Source organism: Notamacropus eugenii, chromosome 1 (genome assembly GCF_028372415.1).
Source record: "Notamacropus eugenii isolate mMacEug1 chromosome 1, mMacEug1.pri_v2, whole genome shotgun sequence".
NCBI classification, from domain to species: domain Eukaryota; kingdom Metazoa; phylum Chordata; class Mammalia; order Diprotodontia; family Macropodidae; genus Notamacropus; species Notamacropus eugenii.
Genome location: NC_092872.1, coordinates 187,389,235 through 187,413,072, shown reverse-complemented (window position 1 = coordinate 187,413,072; position 23,838 = coordinate 187,389,235). Strand labels below are relative to the sequence as shown.

General features: G+C 40.9%; 1 protein-coding gene across 8 annotated transcripts in view; it reads left to right on the top strand.

Moving 5' to 3' along the window:
• XPNPEP1 (X-prolyl aminopeptidase 1) overlaps positions 1-11,458 on the top strand; it is a 63,071-nt gene extending 51,613 nt beyond the window's left edge. For all 8 annotated transcript variants that reach the window (XM_072621837.1, XM_072621800.1, XM_072621850.1 and 5 more), the window contains 7 exons: positions 776-847; positions 2,112-2,172; positions 4,052-4,121; positions 6,189-6,362; positions 6,716-6,792; positions 7,671-7,769; positions 10,910-11,458. In XM_072621837.1, the coding sequence (XP_072477938.1) occupies positions 776-847; positions 2,112-2,172; positions 4,052-4,121; positions 6,189-6,362; positions 6,716-6,792; positions 7,671-7,769; positions 10,910-11,038 (682 nt within the window). In that variant the 3' untranslated portion in view covers positions 11,039-11,458. The remainder of the gene's footprint in view (positions 1-775; positions 848-2,111; positions 2,173-4,051; positions 4,122-6,188; positions 6,363-6,715; positions 6,793-7,670; positions 7,770-10,909) is intronic.
• The last annotated feature ends 12,380 nt before the right edge of the window (positions 11,459-23,838 follow it).

Genomic DNA, 23,838 nt, shown 5'->3' with positions numbered 1-23,838 from the left:
TACTCAGATTGTTAATTTTTCTAGCAGACATGACCTGAAAATTGTGTTTGATTGTAATGGACAATTACAGTGACTTTAGAATTCTGCATCGTTTCTAAGAACATTGAAATAACATGAATGTTGATAACTTTTTTTCATATCTCAGTTCTACTTTATAAATGTGTTCTATGATCCCACTGTTTACCAGCAGAAACACACAAAACACGCGCACACACACACACACACACACACACACACACACACACACACACACTTTTTAAACCTGGAAAAATGAATAGTGCTTGCCTCGTGATCTTGTAAAGAAAAATGTCTTAAGTGTTGAGGACTAAGCATGGGTGTGTGTGTGATAATGCTGAACTAAGGAGAAGATAAAGATCTCTAAGAACAATGGGTCTCTCTACTGATGGACTCAACAGAAACCATCTTTATCTACCCAGATATGGATAATGTGGAGGGGCATTGTTGGGTGACTTCTAGATGGAATTTTTCCAAGAAACCTAGAATTTTGTCTTTCTTGATGGTGAAGGCAAAAAGCAAGTACAACTTATGGAATACGACTTTGGGACCTCTCGCAACACATTTCAGTTCCAAACACTAAATATTTGAGCACATAGAATGTTGCCCAGAAATTTACCTGGCCCTGAGGGTGATCCAAAGATGTTTAAATACAGTCTCTCACATTGGGATGGCTGTAGGCTAGTTGGGGAGAAGTGTTGATTCTCCAGTTGATAGGATAAGAATAGCTGGAATAATTAACTTTTATTTACTCTCTTAGGCCAGTCCCAGAGACGAATAGAACATTATCCCTGAACGAAGTATACCTTATAGACTCAGGAGCCCAGTACAAGTAAGTCAACTTGGAAAATTTGAGTCTGTCAACACCAGGGGAATTTATAACCCAGTTACCTAACTCCAAATGAAAGCTCTTTCTCTATTGTGTATTTCTTCCCAATGGGAGTCTTTCCGTGACTTATCCCTTTCCCTTGAAATGTCATAGTTGTGTTTCCATTCCCACAGAGGGCAGTTTGGTAGAAATATTAGTCATCGGCAAGAAGCTATTTGATGTTCATAAACAACCACGCTTCTAGGAACTACTTGAAATTTCTTTGACCCAACCCATAAACAATGGGCTACAGCTGACTTGGAGCCCTCAAGAACCTCTGAAGGGTTCATTCTTGTGACCTGTTATATTCACAGTTGACCTTCATGTTGGACTCCTAGAAGAGAATTTGCTGAGATTTGAGTCAGCTTTCATGTGGGAGGATGTGAGAGAGAGAGGGAGAGTATATGTATAAATTAAGGAGCATATGTATGTGTGACTAATTGCTGGTGATTTGAGACACACCCTAGAGCAGTTTAATGCCTTATTCCCAAATGAAATAGGGGTTGATGATAATGGAAAACTTAATTAAGAAACCATCCCTTTATCCCGTTAACTTAGAAAATACAATTTTCCAGTTGAATTAATAGACTAGCTATTAGTAATAATATCCTATGATTGAAGGTGTGGGGCTGGCACAGGTAATGGCATAGGTAATGGGTTCTTTCAGCACATAAAGCATGTATTTTATCTATTACAATATATGAGGGCTGTGTGTGGAATGGGGGAGAGGGACAAGAGGCCTTGGTTCTTAACTTAGGACTGCTGCTAACTGGATGTGTGGCTTTGGGCAAATGATTTTTCTTCTCTCAGAGTCTCAATTATTCTCATTTATAAAGTGAGTGGAACTGGACCAAATGATATCTTCCAAGTCCCTTTTGTCCCTGATTTTTTATTCTCTGAATGACAGTGCTTTCAAGCACCCTGGGTCTCTCCTTCATGTATACCTCCATGTTTTAGGTTGAGGCATTGAACCTCCCATCCCTGTTCACCTTGACCAGTCCCAGCTGAGATATTTGCATTCTGCCTGCTACAGGATACAGACTTCTCTCTCATTAGTGGCATCTCCTACCAAATAGTTGATTTATCCTAGGCCAGGAGGTTTGTTTCAGGATGCTGCGTGAGCACATTCCCACTTTGGGGACATTTGTAGATAGCTTGTGTTTCCTTTTCCTTTCCAACAAAGGCTTGGATTGATTTTCAACTTGTTTTTGTCCTTCCTTTTGGAAAGGGATGGAACAACGGATGTGACACGGACTATGCACTTTGGGACCCCATCGGCATATGAAAAGGTAAGGCCTTCCTGGATATAGTGACAAAGAATTTGAAAAGCTTCTTCTGATTTTTTTTTTAACAAGGATCATCACTTTTATGAAAGAGATTCTGGAAATCAGTAAAATTATATGTAGGTCAGTGAAATAGCTTGTTACCATGGAGTCAGGATTACCAGCTTTATGAGGCTATTTGATTGATTATTAAAGCCCAGAACATTTGCAGAGATTTTAAAAGTTCTTTCTTAAGGTCAAGGTGACAAAAACTCTACTTTGTTTCTGCTTGGTAGTCTTGACATATTGAATCACCGAGAACCAATGGGTCTGGACTCTTGTCTCCTGAGGGTTGATTTTTTTTTTAATTGAATCTTAAAGTTTTATGACTTTTCTTTGTAAAATTTTATCTTATTTTTATGATTCATTTTGCTTTTACATTGCATATATTTCTGAATATGTTTCTCCCCCACTCATCCAGCCTTCCCTCATAACAAAGATTAAAAAAGAAAAAGAGAAGACAGAATATGTGCTATTTCACATTTATAGTACTCTATCTGCAAAGAAAGGAGGGGAACACATCTTATCTCTTTTTGGCCATGTAGGTTTGGTTTCAAAAACTCCTTTGGTCCGGAATTCATTTATATCTTACCTGGTTGGGTCATATCTCACAATTTGTAGGCAGGCACTGTTGTATTTCTGATAGAGTGTATATAGTTCTTTACAAAAGCGAGTACTTTCCTAGACCAAGGTAAATGGGCAGGGTGGGATTCTTCCAGTACCTGGATTCACAAAATACAGAGTGAGGGGTGGTAGTAAGGGAAACATTTATTAATTACTTATATGCCAGGCACTGTGTTAAATGCTTTAGAGGTATTATTTCATCTGAGCTGACTTCCTAAGCGGATTCCTCTTGTCTCCAGACCCTTTCCCTGTTTCATTTTGAACATTGGCATTCTGGAAAGAACTCACTTTTAGCACTGAGCTCTTGGCGTGGCTTTCTAAAGTGAGTAGTCATTGGAGGCCGTGCAAAGGTCACTGAACTAAAAAGGAGACTTGGAGTCAAGTTTGGCCCCAGGGAAAAGATGAGAAAATGCACCTCCATCTTTGCAGAGGTGGATGGGGCTTGATGAGTGTGGGATATTGCATGTGCTTGCCAGACTTGGTTGATAGTTTGGGCCGCTTTTTCCTGCCTCTTATTGTTTTATTACAAAGTCTAGGACTCAGAGGTGGGAAACCTATGGTCTCGAGGTGACATGTGATTCTCTAGGTCCTTGGGGGCGGCCCTTTGACTGAATCCAAATTTCACAGAACAAATCCCTTTAATAAAAGGTTTTGTTCTATAAAACTTGGACTCAGAAGGCTGTACCCAAAGACCTAGAGAGTCACACGTGGCCTTGAGACCAGATTCCTCACCCCTGTTGATGGTGTAGGGCAGGGGAGGAGAGTAGGATATATTCAGAAACGAAGTAATTATTAAAAGCTATGACTAAAATTTTTTTAAAAGACAGGCTGGTTTCTTGTCTCAATTTTACCACTTGGTAACTGTTGCAAATCATTTCTCCTCAGCTGGAAAAGGGGCTGAAACTGATCTAATAGAATGATATTTATCATACCTATCCTCCCTATCCCAGGTGTTGTGAGACTAAAGTGAAAATATTAAAGTATAATATACCTGTTAAGTGTTGCTCTTGTCTTTCTGGAGTATTGCTTTTATAAGTTCGTTTTTTAAAGGAATTTCGGGATATTAGTTTAATGACCTAGGTCTCCCCTTTTCCTTTTTCTTGTGGTTTTCTGCATGATGTCATAAGTGTCCAAACCCAGAAGGAGCTTGCTCTTTTTCCTCATCTGTGCTTACAGCCAATGCTCTCAGCTCCCAATGCTCATGACACTTTCTACTTTGTAGGAATGCTTCACCTATGTCCTCAAGGGCCACATAGCTGTGAGTGCTGCCATTTTTCCAACTGGAACCAAAGGTAAGTGATTGCACCTGCTGTTGGCCATGGACATTGAAGGCTTTTTCTTCTTGTGGGATTGTGGGACAAATCAATGAACAGTCTTTCACAACCAGTATGTACTGGATTCTCTAAGTTCACATGGAGAGGGATGCTTTTTTTTACTGGTCAGGACCGTATTTTAAGAGTTCTCTTAATTGGAAGATACAGTAAACATGGAATTGGAGGACCCAAGTTCAAGTCTGGCCCTAACATTGCATGTTGCCTTGGGCAAGTCACTTAACCTTCCTGAGTCCTTACTCTTTCCACTGTACCAGGCTGAGTTAATTAGTGCTTTGGGCAAAAAGAAATCAGAAAACAAAATGGTCTTGTGATTATTTTATATGGTTGTTTGCCTGTACTTTGTGTGATGTATGGAGGCAGAGTGGTCTTATTCAAAGAGTGCTGGATTTTGAGTCTCAATTCCCAAAGGGGTCAGGTCTTAACTGTCACTGAATAGCTGTGGGTACTTAGCAAGTCACTTAATCTTTATGGGCCCCATTTCCTTCATCTGAGGAGAGGATAGTGGTTGCATCATTATCCAGCACTTAAAACAATGTCTGGTACATAGGGCTCAATAAATCCTTAACTGACTGATGCTACCTGCTTCTTGCCTTGTTGGGAGGATTAGGTAAGAGCTCTGTAAAAGGAATGATCTTGCTTAATGAGAACTGTTCATGACTGTGATTTCTGGTAGCCTCAGTTTTCTCATCTGAAGAGGGGATGAAAGTCCTTGTTCACTGGTTTGGGAAGAGGAAAGCACTTGCAAGTACTTAAGTGCTAAGTACTGTCACGATGAGTTATTGTTGTTTTGCAACCAACTTAAAGTACTATTCAATTCAGCAAATATTTTTTCATTTCATTTTTTAAAATTTTTCTCTATTACACATAAGCAAAAATTTCTAACATTTCTTTTTTAAGATTTTGACTTCCCCCATCCTTGAGAAGGCAAACAATTTGATGTAGGTTATACATGGGTAGTCATGCGAACCATTTCCATATTAGCCGCATTGCAGCTAATATTTTTTTAAAAATTCATTTTATATTGAGATATTTTGTCTTAGTATCACATTCATTTCTGGCCTCTCCCTTTTTCAATCTTGTCTCCCGGCCCCCTATCCCAAACCTTAGTTACCTTATGGCAGAGAAAAATGTCTGAAAATATTTTTATTGGAAAAAAAGAAGCATAACATCTGATGCAGGGAGCATACCAGGCAATGTGTAACACCATTATTATAGTAGGCCCCTGACCCTTGTGATATAAGGAGGGAAGTATATGCTTCAGTATCTGTTCTGGGACCATCATTGCCTTTACAGTTTCTCAAGTAAATCATTCATTAAGCCCCTACTAAGTTGTACTTGGAGATCAATAAGATACCATACCTACACACATGGGGCTTCTAATCTAATAAGGGAATATAAGGACATAGACAACTTAATATAAAGGAGAACAAGAAAACTACAAAATGCTATGGAAGTTCTGATCATTTTGAAATAGGGGGATCAGGAAAAGTTTTATGGAGGAGGGGGTGCATGGCTTCGAGGCAGGTTGAGATAGACCTTGAATGACAGCCAGGGTTTCAATAGGTGGAGATGCCATTTTCTTACCTGAGCGTTAGGGCTTTGGAGGGTGGGAGATTAGATTCCAAAATCATATTGCTGCCTGTGTTTTATACATAGTATAAAGTGTGCCATGTTGTAACAATAATTTGCAGATAACCTTAGTTTACATAGCACTTTTAGCTTTACAGAACACTTTCCTTAAACTCAGTGACATGTTTATACCAACGACATTCTCTCTGTTTGATAGATAAAGAAACTGAGGTTCAGAGAGGTTAAAGTGAATGGTCCATGACTGTCATACGGCTAGTAAGGGAGTAGATCAGGAGTAGACCCCAGATTTCTGTGCAACAAGCCTAATGTTCTTTCTGCTCTCACATTGCCTCTCAGTGGTGACGTGCTATTATGCGTTTATGCTGTTATACTTATTATGACACTATTATACAATATGCTCTTATTATAGTAAAGGGATTCCTTCTGATTCCTCAGGCCATCTCCTTGACTCTTTTGCTCGTTCTGCCCTATGGGATTCTGGCCTGGATTACCTGCATGGGACAGGCCACGGGGTGGGCTCCTTCTTGAATGTTCATGAAGGTCCTTGCGGCATCAGTTATAAAACTTTCTCTGATGAGCCCCTGGAGGCTGGCATGATCGTTACTGATGGTAAGTAATGTATGGTTTCCCTCCATGTTAATGGTGTGTGTGTGGGTTGACTCCAGAGCCAGTGCAGGGAGAAGGGCAGTTCCCCATTCTTTTCCAGAGGTCAGTTTAAAAGTGACCTGGTTTGATACTTGGCTCAAGAAACTGCGGATGGGGGAAGGAGTATGATAGTGGTGAACTCTAGTAATTTTCTCAGCTATTAGAAGAGATGACTGAACCATAGGCATGGCACTATGATTTCTGTTTTCTCAAATGGACCTCAGAATTCTTAGAACAGACTCTGTACGTGGGGGGGTCCTGGAAGAGACTGTTGATTGTGCAGATCAGTACCAGCTGATTATCTTGTATCTCTGCAGAACCCGGATATTATGAAGATGGATCTTTTGGAATCCGGATTGAGAATGTTGTACTAGTAGTTTCAACAAAGACCAAGGTGAGTTTACTTGTAAACTCTCCTAATCCATCCCATCGGGTCCCTTGAGAGTCTAAAACTTTGCATGCTGTCAGAACTCTGAAGAGAAGGCATGCTTTCTTGTGTGTTTTGGACTGGGAGTATCTTAGTAATTGAGCTTCCTATTTTCCCCCAAATTTGCCATCTTTTGGAACATCCATTTCCAAAGAAGAACATAGGATCTTAGATCTAGAACCCAGTGATGCCGGAGAGCCCCCTTAGTCCCCATTTTACAGCTGAGGAAACTGAGTCTAGGGAAGTAAAGTGACTGGCCTAAAGACCCAGTGGTAGTTAGTAAGCATTAGGTGCAGGATGTTGAACCTAGGTGCTCTACCTCCAGAGATATTGGCCAGATTGTCTAGTTGAGATTTCTCCAGGGCACAAAACCAGGGTGACCCTTTCCCTAGAGATTTGTATATTTACTATAGTCAGTCTAGGGCTTTGTGGATGGAGATCAGTCAACAAGCATCTTCAAAAGCTTTGCTTGTAATTAGGAAGACCTTGTCTCCAATCCTAAATTAGACCTTCACCAACTGTGACTGGGTGACCCTGGGCAAGCCACCGAACTCTTCTCTCAGCCTCTGTTTCCTCACCTGTAAAAAGGGGAAAATAATTATACTGGGTCATTGTGAGGATCAAATGAAATTAAACATAGAAAAGTGCTTTGCAAACCTGGAAACTTAAATAAATATCAGCTATTGTTATTATCCTCACTCACATTCCTTTTGAGTCACTTCTAATCTGAACTGAGCCTGCTGAGGCATTCTCATGGTGTTGTTTCCCACAAAGTACATCGTGATAGTGGTACTCTGGTCTAAAGGACTAAAAGTTCTTGTTTCCTTCCTTCCTTTTTCCCACAGTATAACTTCAATAACCGGGGAAGCTTGACCTTTGATCCTTTGACATTGGTTCCGATACAGACCAAAATGATAGATGTGGATTTGCTGACACAAAAAGAGGTAAGGTCAAGGGCACTGGGAATTGCAGTAGGGATACTTTGTCATTCTCCTGTTTTCCCGTTTTTTTAATTGAGGGGGGTCAATCTTCATTTTTCACATCTGAATATTTTAGGTTATTCAGGGGCAAGAATTTAAAGAATATTGTAGAAAAAAAGAACTTGTGTCTGGGAATTGGAAGACCTGCTAGTTGTATTGCAGACCTATGGTGTGGCCTTGGGAAATCTCTCTCTTTTTTTCTTTAGGCTTAGTTTTCCCCTGTAAAATGAGATGGTCTGACCAGATGACCTCTGTGGTCCCCAGGGGACCCCTGATTCCCTTTTGTCTGCTGGCCCACTGGCAAATGAATATTATGGCTTCATTAGTTTCCCCATATGTTGGACTGGCTGCCTGTGGTTTGTGAAACACAGAGAAAATGGAGTACTGAGGACTTTTATTGTGTTTCTGACTCTCTGGTAGACTTTCCTGCTTAAGAGGAGACAAGCTGTTAGTAGTTGTGTTCGTATTTGTACAGAGCGTATACCCACATGGTGACAAATTTGACATTCCTGTTCTGGGACATGATTCTCACTTGTCAAGCCCAGAAGTATCAAAATACCTTGTCATCATAGCATGGGACTGGCAAGCAGGATGAGCGTACTAGGCAAGATGCCAGTACCTGGAGCAACGCTCGAAGGATCAGATGGCTCAGATGTCACAGTAGTCAACAGATCCAGAGTCTGTGTCCTCAGGTGAAGCTTGAAAAGAGTTAAGTAGGAATGAAAGGTCAGAGCAAAGTCAGAGGGCTGAACCAGCTGGAGTCAGGACATGAAGAACTATGCAGGTTATGACAAACTCGAGGTAAAAAACTGAGCATATAAGACAAGAATCTAGAGATCTTAGATACCAGAGGGGAAAGCAGAGGTGGTGGTCAAAAGTCTTGGCAAATAGTTAATATCTGGAAGATTTCTCTAGGGCACAAAATCAGGGTGAGCCTTTGCCTAGAAGCTTATATATGCATACTTTTAATGCAGTCTACTATACTGTGGTTAATCTAGGCCTTTGTGGTTAGAGATCAGTCAGTCAACAAGCATTTATTAAGTGCTTTCTAAATGTGCCAGGAGTTGTCCTAAGTACTAGGGATACACATAGAAGTAGAAAGAAGGAAAGTCCTTGTCTTTGAAGAGTTTACACCCTATGAGGAAGATGACAAGTAAAGAAGTTGATAAGATGGGTGAACGGTCTCATTTCAGGGGCATGGTAAAGAGTGCAGTCTGGAGAGGAATGAAGATGTTTCTGGCCTGGGCACTCTCTTTAGTGGAAGTTCTAGGAGGAGGCAGAGGGGCAGAGCGTCCTTCCAGTGGGAGAATTCCAGGGCTGGAGTGAATGTCCAGGATGAAGGAGTTTCTGGGACATGGTAGAGAAAGTCTCGAATGTAGCCTGGAGAGAAAGACAAAGATATTTAGCTGAAGAGGGGAATAAAGGATGAAGAAAGCAGTTCCAATATCTTTCCTGTGTGAATGAAATATAGTCTCACATAGAAAACAGTGCTGGGGCCTTTGTTGATAGCAGTTAACTTTCTGTCTGTCCTTCCCATCAGACTATCTGACTTTGAACCCTTTTCACGTTTGCTCTGTTGGGATATGGGGGGACAAAAGGGAGTGATCTTAGAAAGTGTGACTTGGGGACCTAGCCTTTCCTGTCTGTGCCACAAACTTGCCATCCTCATCCCCAGGGTGGTAATGGACATTATGTCATCGAACAGCTCTGTGGTGTGTCTTGGGATGGGGGTGAGATGAGGATCCTCACAGAGCAAGGAAATGACACTACTAGGCTCCGGAGGGAGATAGCCCAGAACGGATTAGACCTCACAGCTGCTCAAGTATGACCAGATTTTCCTTTCTCTCTCCTCTCTCCAAGTATTTCATGGCCCTGTGAGGGCAGAGTGATGAAGGCTAGTTTCCACACATTAGATGGGGAAACCCAGCTTCTCCTTGTCTGTATGTGTGGAGAGGCAGGTTGGCCCTTAAATCCTGCCTCAGAGACTTACTCGCTGTGTTTACCCACGGCAAGTTATTTAACTAGTCTCAACCTCAGTTTTCTCATCTGTAAAACTGAAAGAATAATTGCTGGCATTTATATACTGATTTGAGATTTACAAAACACTTCAGAATATCTCATTTTATCTTCAAAACCACCCTGAGAGTTGGGAACTATTTTTATCCCCATTTTACAAATGGGAAGACTGAGGCATACAAGTGTGAAGTTGTCCATTGTCGTACAACTGGAAAGTGTCTGAAGTCTCTCCAAGAAGGTAGAACATTCGACTTGGCCACACTCTGGTGAAACCATTTTGGCAGATGGCTAAACCAGGTTGAGGATAACTGGCAAGCCTCAAACTCTTTGGTGAGTTAGGGGGATGTTTACTCAAGCTTGTGAAGGCTTCCCCTGGTGGAATGGGCAGATGAGAACCTGGCCATGAAGGTGGCAGGAGCAGACGCTGTGGAGCTCTTAGAGCTTGGTCAGATATTGAAGGCACCTGAAGTCATGTGCTGCATCCTGGCTCTTCACCTGTTCTCTTGACTTTTGTCTTGCCCCTGGACTTGGATGACTCAGAAAGAGAGAGTGAGGCTGATGACTCTGTGCAACTCTGCTTCACTTAAATCCAATTCATGCACAAATCAAGACATCACAACAAGTATCTGAGGATGAATCTGAACTCGGGTCTTTTTGGTTCCAGGTTTAGTGCTATGTCCACTGTGCCACTTACATGCCGCTTATAGTGCCAATAATAATAGCACCATCTCACTGGATTGTTGTGAGGATCGTATGTGATTACACATGTACTTTTTAAACCTTAAAGCACTACACAATGTTAGCAATTATTGTTATTATGTGCTTGGTGAAGGCAGGTCCCATGTGGGGAGGCTGTTATGCTCCTCTGAATTATTGCCCTCAGCTTTCTGTTTTCAGGTGCCCGAATCTATTACCTTCTCCACTTTGCTAACCCTTTTTGCTTCTTCCTTTTGTGATGGGCTTATCTTTCCTTAGGGACTCCCTTCTGACCCCTTGTGCCCAAAGTATGGCCTTTGCCCCTAGTAGATGCTCAGTTACGTCCATTGGATATAGGAGTGAATAACTCTGTTTGTCCTTTTTTTTTGCAGTGTGACTGGCTCAACAATTATCATAAAACCTGCAGGGAAGTGATTGGGAAGGAACTGCAGAAGCAGGAGCGTCAGGAAGCCCTGGAGTGGCTCATCAGAGAAACAAACCCAATTTCCTTACGGCACTAGCGCCACTTGATTTTTTTTTTTTTTTGGATTTGCTTTTGGGAATGAAGTAAATATGGCACATTCCTGACACCTTTTGATTTCCCCCTCCCTCCCCCTGCTTCCTTTTCTCCAACTCCAAGAAGAGCAGAAAATCTTCTTTGATAGCCCCTTGGAAAAAACACTTGTTTTTTTTTTTGAAAGAAATTGTCGAGAATAAGCCGAGAGTGAAACTGCTGCACCGTGAGTACAGGTGCCTCAAACCAAAGCCATGGTCAGGGTTGCCTGCAGGAAGCCCCTGCACGCTGGCTGGTCACCGTGAAACAATCACTGCTCTGACAGGATCCGATTCCAGGTTCCAGGTGCTAGCATGTTTTTCATGATAACTGCAATGCTCATGAAGATATATTTATGATCAATGAATAAAAAATAGCAAAACTGTGACTAATGTTAGTCTTCTGTTCTCTTCTCCCCTTCCTCCTCTCTGCCATGGTATCATTTGCTTACCAATTCACACAAACTATTTTCTGGTATGGCCTTTCAAAGAAGGCTTCTGTGGCAAGGGCTTGGATAGGAAGCCACCATAGAGAAAAGCTATGGCCAGGCCAACATCATTCATTTATTTATTTGTTCAGTGTGTTGTCCCTGCTAGATGACACAGTGTCTTGACTATTCACTGAAGCAATCGTAGAAGAATTTAGCTCTTGGGGCAGCTGGAGAGTTTGAAGGGGAATCTCTGTTAAAAGACACAATTGATTATTCCCCGTTTACGGAGCAGGAGTAGTGTGGGTCCAAGCTACCAGGAGAAGTGGCAACAAAGCAGATCTATGATTGATTACGTGATGGCGTGGTCCTAAGTTGGATTAAGTGCCCCCCAAACTACAGTCAGCCTGGCTTGTTTTTCCAAAGATCACCAAATCCCTTTGACATCCTGTGTTGCATGGAAGAAATATAAGCCATCTCAAGCCTAGGTTATGTTTGAAACCAGTCCAAGAAGGAAAAGGATATAGGTCTTATAGCAGCATTATAATTGTTGATCCATCAAAGATCAAATGTGAGATGGCCTTGTTTCCAAATTGCTCTCTCAAGTCCAGGTTTTGCAGACCCATAGCCATTTTCTGCTTGAATGGTTAGAAGTAAATTCATTCTCTTATTCTTCTGTCTCCACCCCCTCTCCCCCCAAGTTCCTTCACCCAAGACCTTAGCCTTTCCTTGGAGACTCAAGCAATTGCCTGTGATCCTTTTCAACTTTTCCTCTCTCAGGATCCGGGAGTAGTGAGATGCAGTCGATTTTGAGTTAAACAGACTAACTCAAGTGTAACGGTAACTCCAATATTTGTCCACCAGGCTATTAAACCTGTCACTTCACAAGGAAGCCTTGAGAGTGAAGTTTGATTTAATTGGATCAAGCCAAGAAAACAAAAAGTGTTCAGGTGTTGCTGTCTTTCGGGAGCCTCCTGCCAGAGGCCCATGTCAGCTTGGCATTTCAGGCTAAGAGAAATAAACTGGGCAAGTTGGCCCCATAAAGATTGAGGACAAGAATAAAATTGTAATGTGCAGGAGCTCAGAGGGAAGATTGGGTGATAAAAACGTAGCTGATGTGAGGTGTTCTTTCTCAGTTTTATAAAAATGATAAAAAATATTTGGTCAGAGGAAAGGCATCGGATGTAAATGGTCCTGGCCCAAAGGGAGGAGACCTCGCTTCTTAGCCTCAATTTATCTATCCAAAGAAATTACATTGACAAGTCAGGGAGATTCCAAGGAGAAGCGAGATCAACATAGAGTGCTCACCTTAAGTGCCCCAAAGATGGAATTCATCTGAGATAATTCAGGCCCAGTATCAGATAATAGTGATCAAAGTCAATGAGATTTGTGTCTTTGAAGGAAAACATCTCCCCCACCCCTCTAACATCAATACAACTGCGGCCACAGGAAGGGATGCACTCAGTAATTACTGCATCACCAGTAGGAGCTCACCACATCTCAGCTTTCCCCATTCATTTGGAATTTGTAGCAGGTGTTGATTTGAAAAGTGGGACTGTCAGCCCAATAATTTGGCATTTGGATGCTTTACTTACTGGATGAAAATCTTTTAAAAATTAGGTTGTAATCCCTAGCCAAGAGAGTCATCTTGGTTCTCATGTTCCTTAAGCTTAAGTTTCCTGATCCCACAAAGGGGAGCCACTGCATAGCTAAAGAAGGACTTGCAGGGCCACTGCTCTTTTCTTTCCTTCCTTCCTTCCTTCCTTCCTTCCTTCCTTCCTTCCTTCCTTCCTTCCTTCCTTCCTTCCTTCCTTCCTTCCTTCCTTCCTTCCTTCCTTCCTTCCTTCCTTCCTTCCTTCTCACCCTCCCTCCATTTCTCTTTCTCTCTTTTTAGCTTAGCCTAGGGTAGAATTTGTATTTCTAGAAAATGGTAGGGTTAAAAATTCAGGATGAAATGGACGGTTTCTTAGATAAAATCTTAAGGATTATGATTCATGAGACCAGTATCTGTATTTGACATACCCTTTACCACTGATACCTTTACCTTCCCCCCCACCCCCACCCCCAGGGCTGAGCACATAACTTTATACATTGTAGGCCCTCAGTCAATGTTGGGTTCTTGACTAGATCACTTCAAGGGGTTACTATGCTTCCTCTGTGCCAAACCCTAAGAGAAGTGATGGCAAACCTTTAAGAGGCAAAGACTGAGGGGGTGAAGGGAATGTTAATAGAGTTCCCTTAAAAAGGATTTCTTATGCCTGGTTATTTTCAGTTATAGGGCACAGTGCTTTGTTTTTCAAACCAAAACAATTTGTATCCTCATGGATATGGTTGAGTCCATCTGATCCCACAAATTCCTTCTATACCAGCAAGAATGCTCCACTCTGTCCCTAAACTCATCAAGCTCATTTCTGACCTGATACTTTGACACAATCCTCTCACTCCCTGGATTAACTGGTGTAGGGCTTAGAGAGTTGGCTCAAGGCAAATGGATAGAGAATTGGCTTTGAAGCCAGGAAGACGCGTTCTAGCAACGACTGACATTTTGGCTGGGTGATAATTCACTTAATCCCTCAATGCTCTAAGGAATTAAAGTCTCTGTAGCAAAGAAGATCTTGCCCTGTGTTGGGAGAGGTTGTTTCCTTACCTGGGAGATCCCTGTACCAAAGAAATCTCAGATTTCAGCCCTTATCCTTGTCCAGTTATCCAGTTACCACCCATCCTTCAGTGCCCAGCAGAAGTCCCCACCTCCTCCATGAGGCCTCTACCCTTGACTCCTTCAGCCTTACCTGATTAGTTCCTTCTAGGAACTCCCTTATCATTTGTCTTATTGTCCCTCTTATTCTAGTTAACCTTTCATGTATCCCCTGAACTAGAAAGGCAGAAATTCTGTATCAGAATGTTGGGGGAAAAGCCAACGTGGAACCGGAAAGAGGAGATGCCCATCTCATGTTGAAGTCTGTCCTTTCTTTCCTCCAATTGCCAGTCATATCCCATTCTATCCAGTCAGCATTTAGTAAGTAGCTACTACATGCAAAGCACTGTGTGCTAGGTTCTGTGGTATACAAAGCAAAAATGAAAAGTGTTGCCTGACTGCAAGGAGCTTACATTCTACATGAGGGATGAAACGAAGCAGTAGCTACATGGTGTTTTGAGGAAATGAAGAGAGTACTAACAATGGAGATTATTAGGAAAGCCTTCTTGTAAGAAATGACATGAACTGAGCTTGGGCGGAAGAGAGGGATTCTGAAAGGTGGAAGTGAAGAGGGAATGCCTTTCAGTCTAGGGGCAGCTGATGTAAAGGTGTTGAGTTAGATGAAGTTCTAACTTAGGGAAAAGATAAATAGAACAGTTTGAGGAATGGAGTGTTGTAATTTGCAGTACTCCTAAAAAGATAGACTGGGGCAGGGGTGGGGAACCTGCAGCCTCAGGGTCACACGTGGTCCCCTAGATCCTCAAGTATGGTCCTTTGACTGAATCCAAACTTCCTGGAACAAATCCCCTTAATAAAATATTTGTTCTGTTAAACTTGGACTCATTCAAAAAGATACATCTGAGATCTTAGAAGGCCATATGTTGGGCCTGAGGCCAAAGGTTCCCCACGGCCCTGACTGGAGTCAGATTGTGAAGGATTTTCCCTAGAGGCAACAGGGAAAAATTGAAACCTTTTTTACAAAAGAAGTGACATGGTCAAACATCTATGCATACATGCTTGAACACAATACACAGAGTCCACCACTGTTACTTATTTAGTAAATGATCCAAGGGTAAGGCATTCCAGGGTAAATACTTTTCACTGACAATTCTAATGATATGGTTGACTTTATTTTTAAACAAAGCATGAGTTTTACAAACAAAATCATAACTGCTTTAAACTGGAAAACAAGGCTGGAATTTAGGAAATAACCAAGGAGGTAAAAGAAAATTGCTTCTTTATATGGGTTTGTCCATTCTAGGTACCTTGGGTAAGTATTCCCCTATTGGGCACAAAGTGAGGGCACTCTCCATGCCATACGAGAGCAGAGTCACAAATTTGCAATCATTTCACCAGCTTGATTTTTTTGGGGGGAGCGGAGGAAATGGGTAGTAAGGAGATGGATCTGTGATTCATTGGTTATAGACACCTTGTTATTCAGTTGTTTAGTGTGTCTGACTCTTTATGACCCCATGGACCAAGGATTTTTCTTGGCAAAGGTACTGGAGTGTTTTGTCATTTCTTTCTCCAGTGGATTAAGACAAACAGAAGTTAAATGACTTGCCCAGAGTTACATAGCTAGCTGCTAATAAATATGTGAAGCTGGATTTGAGCTCAGGACTCCCTGATTCCAGGTGCAGTGCTCTATCCCCTGTTCCACCATCTGCCTGTGCTGAAAGGACCTACCAATGAGTAAAATCCATCAACCAATGAAGATTGCCTAATCATCTTTCAAGATGTTTTCAAGAGTTGCCTGGGGGCACTGAAATGTTAAGTTACTTACCAAGATCACACACCCAGTAGACATTAGGTGGGTAGTGCAATGGGTAAAACACTGAGCTTAGAGTTAGGTCAGCTAGGTGGCACAGTGCACAGAACTTGGCCTGGAGTTCATCTTCCTGGTCATCAAATTTGACCTCAGACGCTTATTAGCTATGTGGCCTTGAGCAAGTCATTTAACGCCTATTTGTTTCAGTTTCTGCATCTCTAAAATGGGGATAATAATAATAACACCCATCTCCCAGGGTTCTGAAGATAGAATTAGATAATAAGTGCCATGTAAATGATTGCTATTATTATTAAATATATATTGAACCTAGGTCTTCTTGACTCAAGGCCTTCCCTCTACCAATATACCAGGTTACCTTTCTAGCAGCAACAAACATGAGGGGTCATCATTTTAGATACATCTATTCTAATAGATATAAATTCTAACAATACATTGAGTTGGATAGATTTTGTTGTTCAGTCATTTTCAGTCATGTCTGACCCTTTGTGACCGCCGGGCTTCCTGACTTTCAGTCTTCCTGACTCCAGGCCTGGCACTCTATCCATTGTACCTCCTAGCTAGCTCAGTCTAATAGATACATCTCTAAATGAGTTGTGCCATAGTTACTCCAGGAAACCTCCCAGATACAGGCTAGTCAATTCTCCACTAACAAAGAGAAGTAGTGGTTGAAATGACCCTGGAAAGAGTACTAACTCAGACCCAGGAGAACAGAGTTCTAGGCCCATGTTGGCTATTTCCAGTATCATCGAGGGCAAATCTTTCAATGAGAGATTTGGACCCGAAAATTTTTCAGCTCCAGTATCTTACGATAATGCTTTTTTTCCAGTGCCAGATTTATTGGCATTGGCTAGCTTAGATGAAGACATGAAAGGCCAGAGAGGAAAAGCCTAACTCATGGAAAGTCAAGGTTAAGGATGCAGCTGGGAAGGCCCTTCCAGAGGTTCATCAATTCTAACCCCATGACTCAGAGCTCAGCATCTCTGTGATCTCCCCCTCTTTAGGTGGATTAAGGAACATTGTGAGACCTTGCTGCACAATCAGGCTGTGTTCTCTGTTGTAAGAACAAAATCTGCAGGGTCTGGGCTTCCGCATGCCATACTAGAAGAAAATTGTAACTGGTTCCCTCCAGGGGATCCTGACAGAGAACTGGGTTAGTGTTTAATTAAACTGCCTATAAACTGTTCTGGGGCGTCTGGGAAAGAGCTTGAATGTTGCAATTAAAACCATTGGCTATATTTTTGTCTTATATTTTCTATAGGGGTTTTCAAGCTAGAGTCAAGTTTGCATTTGGTTTGGGTGTTGCTGTCTTCTCTGCCTCCCTTAGATCACTCTGAATCGTGCTGCTGAAGCATAAAGTGGATAGAACTGGAGAAAATGGATTTTTTATCTGCCCTTCACGTCTTCTCTCAGAGAAGTGGAGGAAATTTGTCACTGGATGGTAGATTTACAGAATCACTGAATGTTAGAATTGATAATATTGTAATAACAATGATAAAAGTAATAATTCACTCTTAAATAAAGCTTTGAGTACTTTCCTCACAGTGACTCTGTGAGGTGAGTATTATCATCCCTGCTTTACAGATAAACCAAAACTCAGAGATGTGAAGATGATTGAACCAGGAACATCCATTTAATAAATAAAGCAGCTAGAGGCTGTGCAATGATTAGGATGCTGACCTGGTGCCAGGAAAACATGAATTCAAATTTGAATTCAGGCCTTCATCTTAAAAATTAATTAATTAATTTTAAAAATTGATTTATTTTTAGTTTTTAACATTCACTTCCACAAGACTTTGAGTTCCAAATTTTCTCCCCACCTCTCTCCTCCCCCACCCCAAGATGGCATGCATTCTGCTTACACCTTCCCCCAAACTGCTCTCCTTTCTATCACTGTCCCCCTTCTCTTATTCTTTTCTCTTCTAGTCTACTGTAAGGCAAGATAGATTTCTATACTCCATTGCCTGTATATCTCATTTCCCATTTGCATATAAAAACAATTTTTAACATTCATTTTTAAAACTTTGAGTTACACATTCTTTCCTTTCCTCCCTCACCACCCATCCTCATTGAGAAGGCAAGCAATTCAATATAGGTTATATGTACGTAGTCGTGCACTTCCATAATAGTCATGTTGTATAAGATTAAGTATATTTCCCTCTATCCTTTTCCATCCCCCCATTTAGTTTATTCTCTCCTTTGACCATGTTCCTCCTCAAAAGGGTTTGCTTCTGATTACACCCTCCCCCAATTTGTGTTCCCTTCTGTCATTCCCTTTCTCTTCCCCTTCCTCCCTACTTTCCTATAGGATAACATAGATTTCCATACCCAATAGAGTGTGTATGTTATTCCCTTCTTAAGCCAAATTCAATGACAATAAGGTTCACTCATTTCCTTTCACCTCCCCTTTCTTCCCCTCTACCGTAAAAGCTTTTTTTGCCTCTTTTATGTGAGATAATTTACCCTGTTGTACCTCTCCCTTTCTCCCTTTCCTAGTACATTCCCCTCCCCCCCTTAATTTTATTTTTTAGATATTATCCCTTCATATTCAACTCACCTTGCGCCCTCTATATATATTTACTCCCTCCAACTATCCTAATACTGAATGAGAAAGGTCTCATGAGCTACAAATATCATCTTTTCATGTAGGAGTGTAAACATTTCAACTTTAATAAGCCCATTATGATTTTTCTTTCCTGTTTACCTTTTCATGCTTCTCTTGATTCTTGTATTTGAAAGTCAAATTTTCTATTCATCTCTGGTCTTTTCAACAAGAATGCTTGGAAGTCCTCTATTTCATTAAAATTCTATTTTTTCCCCTGAGGTATTATACTCAGTTTTGCTGAGTAGGTGATTCTTGGTTTTAATCCTATCTCCTTTGACATCTGGAATATATATTCCAAGCCCTTTGATCCCTTAGTGTAGAAGCTGCTAAATCCTGTGTTATCCTGATTATATTTCTGCAATACTCGAATTGTTTCTTTCTGGCTGCTTATAATATTTTCTCCTTGACTTGGTAGCTCTGGAATTTGGCTACAATATTCCTAGGAGTTTTCTTTTTGGGATCTCTTTCAGGAGGTGATTGGTGAATTCTTTCTCTTTCTATTTTACCCTCTGGTTCTAGAATATCAGGGCAGTTTTCCTTGATAATTTCTTGGAAGATGATGTCTAGGCTCCTTGTTTCATCATTGTTTTCAAGTAGACCAATAATTTTAAAACAATCTCTTCTAGATTTTCCAGGTCAGTTGTTTTTCCAATGAGATATTTCACATTGTCTTCTATTTTTACATTCTTTTGGTCTTGTTTTATTGTATCTTGGTTTCATTAGCTTCCATTTGTTCCATCCTAATTTTTAAGGAATTATTTTCTTTGTAAGCTTTTGGACTTCCTTTTCTGTTCATTTTTCATTTAGAGCATTCTTTTCCTCATTGGCTTTGTGGGCCTTTTTTGCCATTTGGGTTAGCCTATTTTTTTCATCAGTATTTTTTTGGGTTTCCTTTAGCAAGCTGTTCATTCGTTTTTCATGATTTTCTTGCATCACTCATATTTTTGTCCTCAATTTTTTCTCTACTTCTCTTAATTGATTTCCAAAATCCTTTTTGAGTTCTTTCATGGCCTGAGCCCAATTCATATTTTTCTTGGAGGCTTTATTATCTTCTTCTGGTTGTATGTTTTGATCTTCTTTGTCTCCAAAGAAAGATTTTATGGTCTGAGTTTCTCCCCCTGCTGTTTGCTCATTTTCATAGCCAATTACTGGACCTTTTAGCTCTTTGTTAAGGTAGGCCTCTGCTTCCAGTGTGGAGGGTGAACTGTCCCAGACTTTGGGGGTTTTATGCAGCTGTTTTCAGAGATACTTCTAAGGACCTATAAATTTTCACTTCTTCCAAGGTGGTATGATCAAATAAGAACTGTTTACTCCTCTCCTGGCCTGTGCTCTGGTCTTGGAATGATCACAACTAGTCTTTTCTGCCTTGGAACTGTGAGGAGGATGCCTTATCCAGTGCTGCCACAAGCTCTGCCACACCATGATGCTCCTTGCCCTAGAACCACCACTCAGGACTGTGACCCAGATCCAACCCTGGGCAAATCAAGAGAGTCCTGCTTCAGTGCCAACAAAGAGATCCCTGCAATCCCTCTCTGATCAGCTACTTGATCACCTCACTGTGCTGGGCTGAGAACTCTGGAAACAGCTGTCCCAGGCCTGGGGCTAGATTTTACTTCTCTCTTACCCAAGTTGGGCAGACCTTACCTACTTTCTTTCTAAGTTGTCTTTGGTGTTTGTGGGTTGAGAAGTCTGAAAACTTCCCCAGCTGTCAGTGATTCAGTCCCCTGAGGCCTGCTCCGGGTTCACTGGTGCCCAGTCTGTGCTGGTGCATTTTGCACTGGACTGTGCCCCTCTCTTAGCCTGGTACAACAGACCTTTCCTGTTGACCTTTTAGGTTGTCTTGGGCTGGAAATTTGTTTCACTGTCATTTTTTGGGTTCTGCTGCTCTAGAATTTGTTTAGAGTCATTTTTTACAGGTATTTGGAGGAGTTTGAGGGAGAGTTCAAGCAAGTTCCTGCTTTGTCTCTGCCATCTTGTCTCCAACCCAATTCAGGCCTTTAACTAGTTCTGTGACCCTGAACAAATCACATAATCTCTGTTTGCCTCAGTTTCCTCATTTATAAAATGGGAATATAAGAGCACCTACCTTACAGGTTATTGTGAGGATACTAACATATTAACCTCAGAGGACTGTAAATATTAAGTATCAGAGCTGATGTCTTCTGATAGAATCGTAAAATACCGTTGTTGTCATTTATTCCAATCCCATCAATGTATAAATACTTTTAAATTTCTGCTTTTCTGGGAAGGTCATTAACATAATAAAACATGATTAAACAGAGAGATCAGAAGTTATCCATCCCAGTATTTGCCTCTAGAAGCAGTAAATTGGGCTCCTAGTAACTCATTTCAGGGAAGCTGTTGTGCAAATCATGTTTGGAATTTGGACCTGAGTTCTAGTGCCAGAAAACATGAATTTGGTATCTTCAGAAGACCTAGCTTCTAGTTCCATGCCCTTGTCACTTAGTAGTTGGGACTTTAGGGAGACCATTTAATCTCTTAGTTGAGGGTTCTTCTTTTCTTCAAAGGAGTAGTAACACTTGCAATAATCAATAAGGTTGTTTGAGGATAGGATGGGAGAATGCATTTAAAACCATGACATGATCATTGTAAAGAGTCAGATAACTGGTACCAGTCATCATTATTCTTAGATTTCCGATGAGCAACACAAGAAATGTATTACTTGATAGTCATGTCTCTTTTTAACTCAAATGGCATCACTTAGCTTGTTCTTCCCTCATTCACCAGATGTGCCCCCAAAAGACTTGGCACTTTCCACAAAATCAATTTGTTCTCCAAGGTGAAGACTGGTTATCACTGAGGGGGTTCAAAAGGATGTGCTGCCAGCTCTGAAGGCTGTTCCCAAAGAGGAGTACCAAATGTGTTCTAAGGCAAGCAATGGCAGCCTCTTTGGAATAAGTGTACAGCCCCTTGGGGGGACTACTTTGAAGGGATAACACTTATCTGAATGTATACAGTTGGGGAGTTTTGCCACAAAATCAGCATCATTACAGTATCATTCATACCTTTTGCAATCTATTGTTCAAATTCTCTCACTTAGTTGTCTCCCTTTTCTTTTGAAATGTTCTCATGGAACCTCTTGTTCTGAGCCTGGTGGGGCTGGTTACACTTTTCATCTGAAAGCTGATTTTATTCTATTTTCCTATGAATCATTATGTGCTGGGTAATGTGAATAGGGCAGTGTGGAAACAGGGTGCTATTCTTAGCTCTAACCCTCCTCGGAGAAATTAAAGCAAGAGAGAAATGTATGGGAATTGTCTCATGCTTCGAAGAGAGAACTGATGGCTAGGTCACGACCTGGGTGAGATGATCAGGCAAGAGAGACGAGATAAAAGGGTAATAGAACATGTAGTTGTAATGCCTCTTTACGTTTAGATACAGTCATTATATCTATGCTTTAAAAATGCATTGTGAGCATTTTACCATGTGAGATAGGCAGGTGGTATGTAGTCCTGTTTTATAGATACAAAAATGGAGGCACAGATATGTCAATGACTTGTCCAAGGTCCCATAGCTAGTTACTGGCAGAGCTGGGACTACAGCTAACTTCTAGGCCAGTGTTCTTTCCTCTACACCTCTCTGTGATTCTCTTTGCATTGTCCAGTGGCTGAAAGGGCAGCTGTTTTCAGTGGACTCAGGACAATCCAAGTGGCCTGACAACCCAGGCATTTGAAGAGCTCCTCACGTGATAACAAATGCTTGTTTATTTTGTATTTAGTCTCTTTACTGAATCACTCATAATTTTCTTTTTTTAATATTTAATTTTTATTTTTTCCTCAATTACATGTAAACAAAAATTTTTTAAGTTTTTATTTTGTAAAAAAAATTGAGTTTTTTATTCCCTTCCTTTTTCCTTCCCATTCATAATTTTTTATTGGCTTTAGTAAGAAGTAGATGTGCTAAGAGAAAAAGCCTTTTGAAGAGAAGGATGAATGTGGGGGAGATCCTCAGGAATCCTCCAATTCCCTGGGGGTTCCACAGCTCAAGTGCATGGAAATAGCAGGCAGGACATTGCCATACAAATCAAGAGGTGAATTTTTAGTAAGACTCTGGATTGTTTCATGCAATTTGCCTGACTGTGGCTGCATGGGTAATTTTTGTCAGTAGATGGCAATGTTTGTTCCTGTGTTGACAATAGCCTTGTATTACTTTTAAGGAAGTTAAAAAGGAGCTTAGAACTTTCAGTCCCTGGAATAGCTTAGGGATGATTAGAAGATGCAGTACTCACTGAAAAGGAGGTATTTGGGGTTATAAAGCTTGCTAGGTCACATGGGATTCTAGAATTTATCTAGTTTAGCCCCTTATGAGTCTTTACTTCTTTCTTTACCTCAAGACATGGCCCTTGACCACATGACCACATAGGTAGAACTGGGAAGGACCTTAGGAAACATTTAGTCTAGGAATTCTTATTCAAGGGTCCACCAACTACCAATGAGTTTAGGAGAGATTTCAAGGGGTTTGAGAATTCATTTCTAAAAATATTTTGATCATTGTATTTTAACATAATCAGTTTCCTTTGTAATCCTATGTATTTTATAATTAAAACTATTATTCTGAGAATGAATCCAGAGATTTCATCACATAGCCACAGGGATCCACAACACACAAAAAAATATTAAAAACCCCTGAAATCTAACACTCTCATTTTACAGAGGAGAAAAACAGATTAAATGAAGGCAAATGACTTTCCCAAAGTCATCCAAGTAGTAATTGGCAGAGCCAATATTTGAAACCCAATTCCTGGTTTTGCTACATCTCCGTGACCTAGTGTGGAAGATAAGACACATAGTGAGCTCATACAGCTACAATGGAGAGTAGAATGTAGTAAGGGTAATATGTGTAGATTCTAAGAAGATCTCCAGAGAATATCCATGCTACAACATCCCAGAGAATTTTAGAACTTGCAAAGGGCCTTAGAGATTATCTAACTCAGTTGTTCTATTTTACACATGAGGAAACTGAGTCCGAGGAAGGGGAAGTGACTACAGTTATTCCCTCTATATTGCAACTTTCCCCATTGTGTTTTTGAGATATCGTGGGTCAGCATAAGAAATTAAATGGGATTTTTTGGGGGAATTTTGCACAAGTCAGACAACATGTGAAGGTTAGCAGATGGCAAAGAAAGTTTACAAATTCAGAAATGCATAGTATTATATGATATCAACCCAAATTTTATAGTAAAGTACTCTGAATACCCCAGAAAAGAAAAAAATACAAATATTCCAACTTCTTCT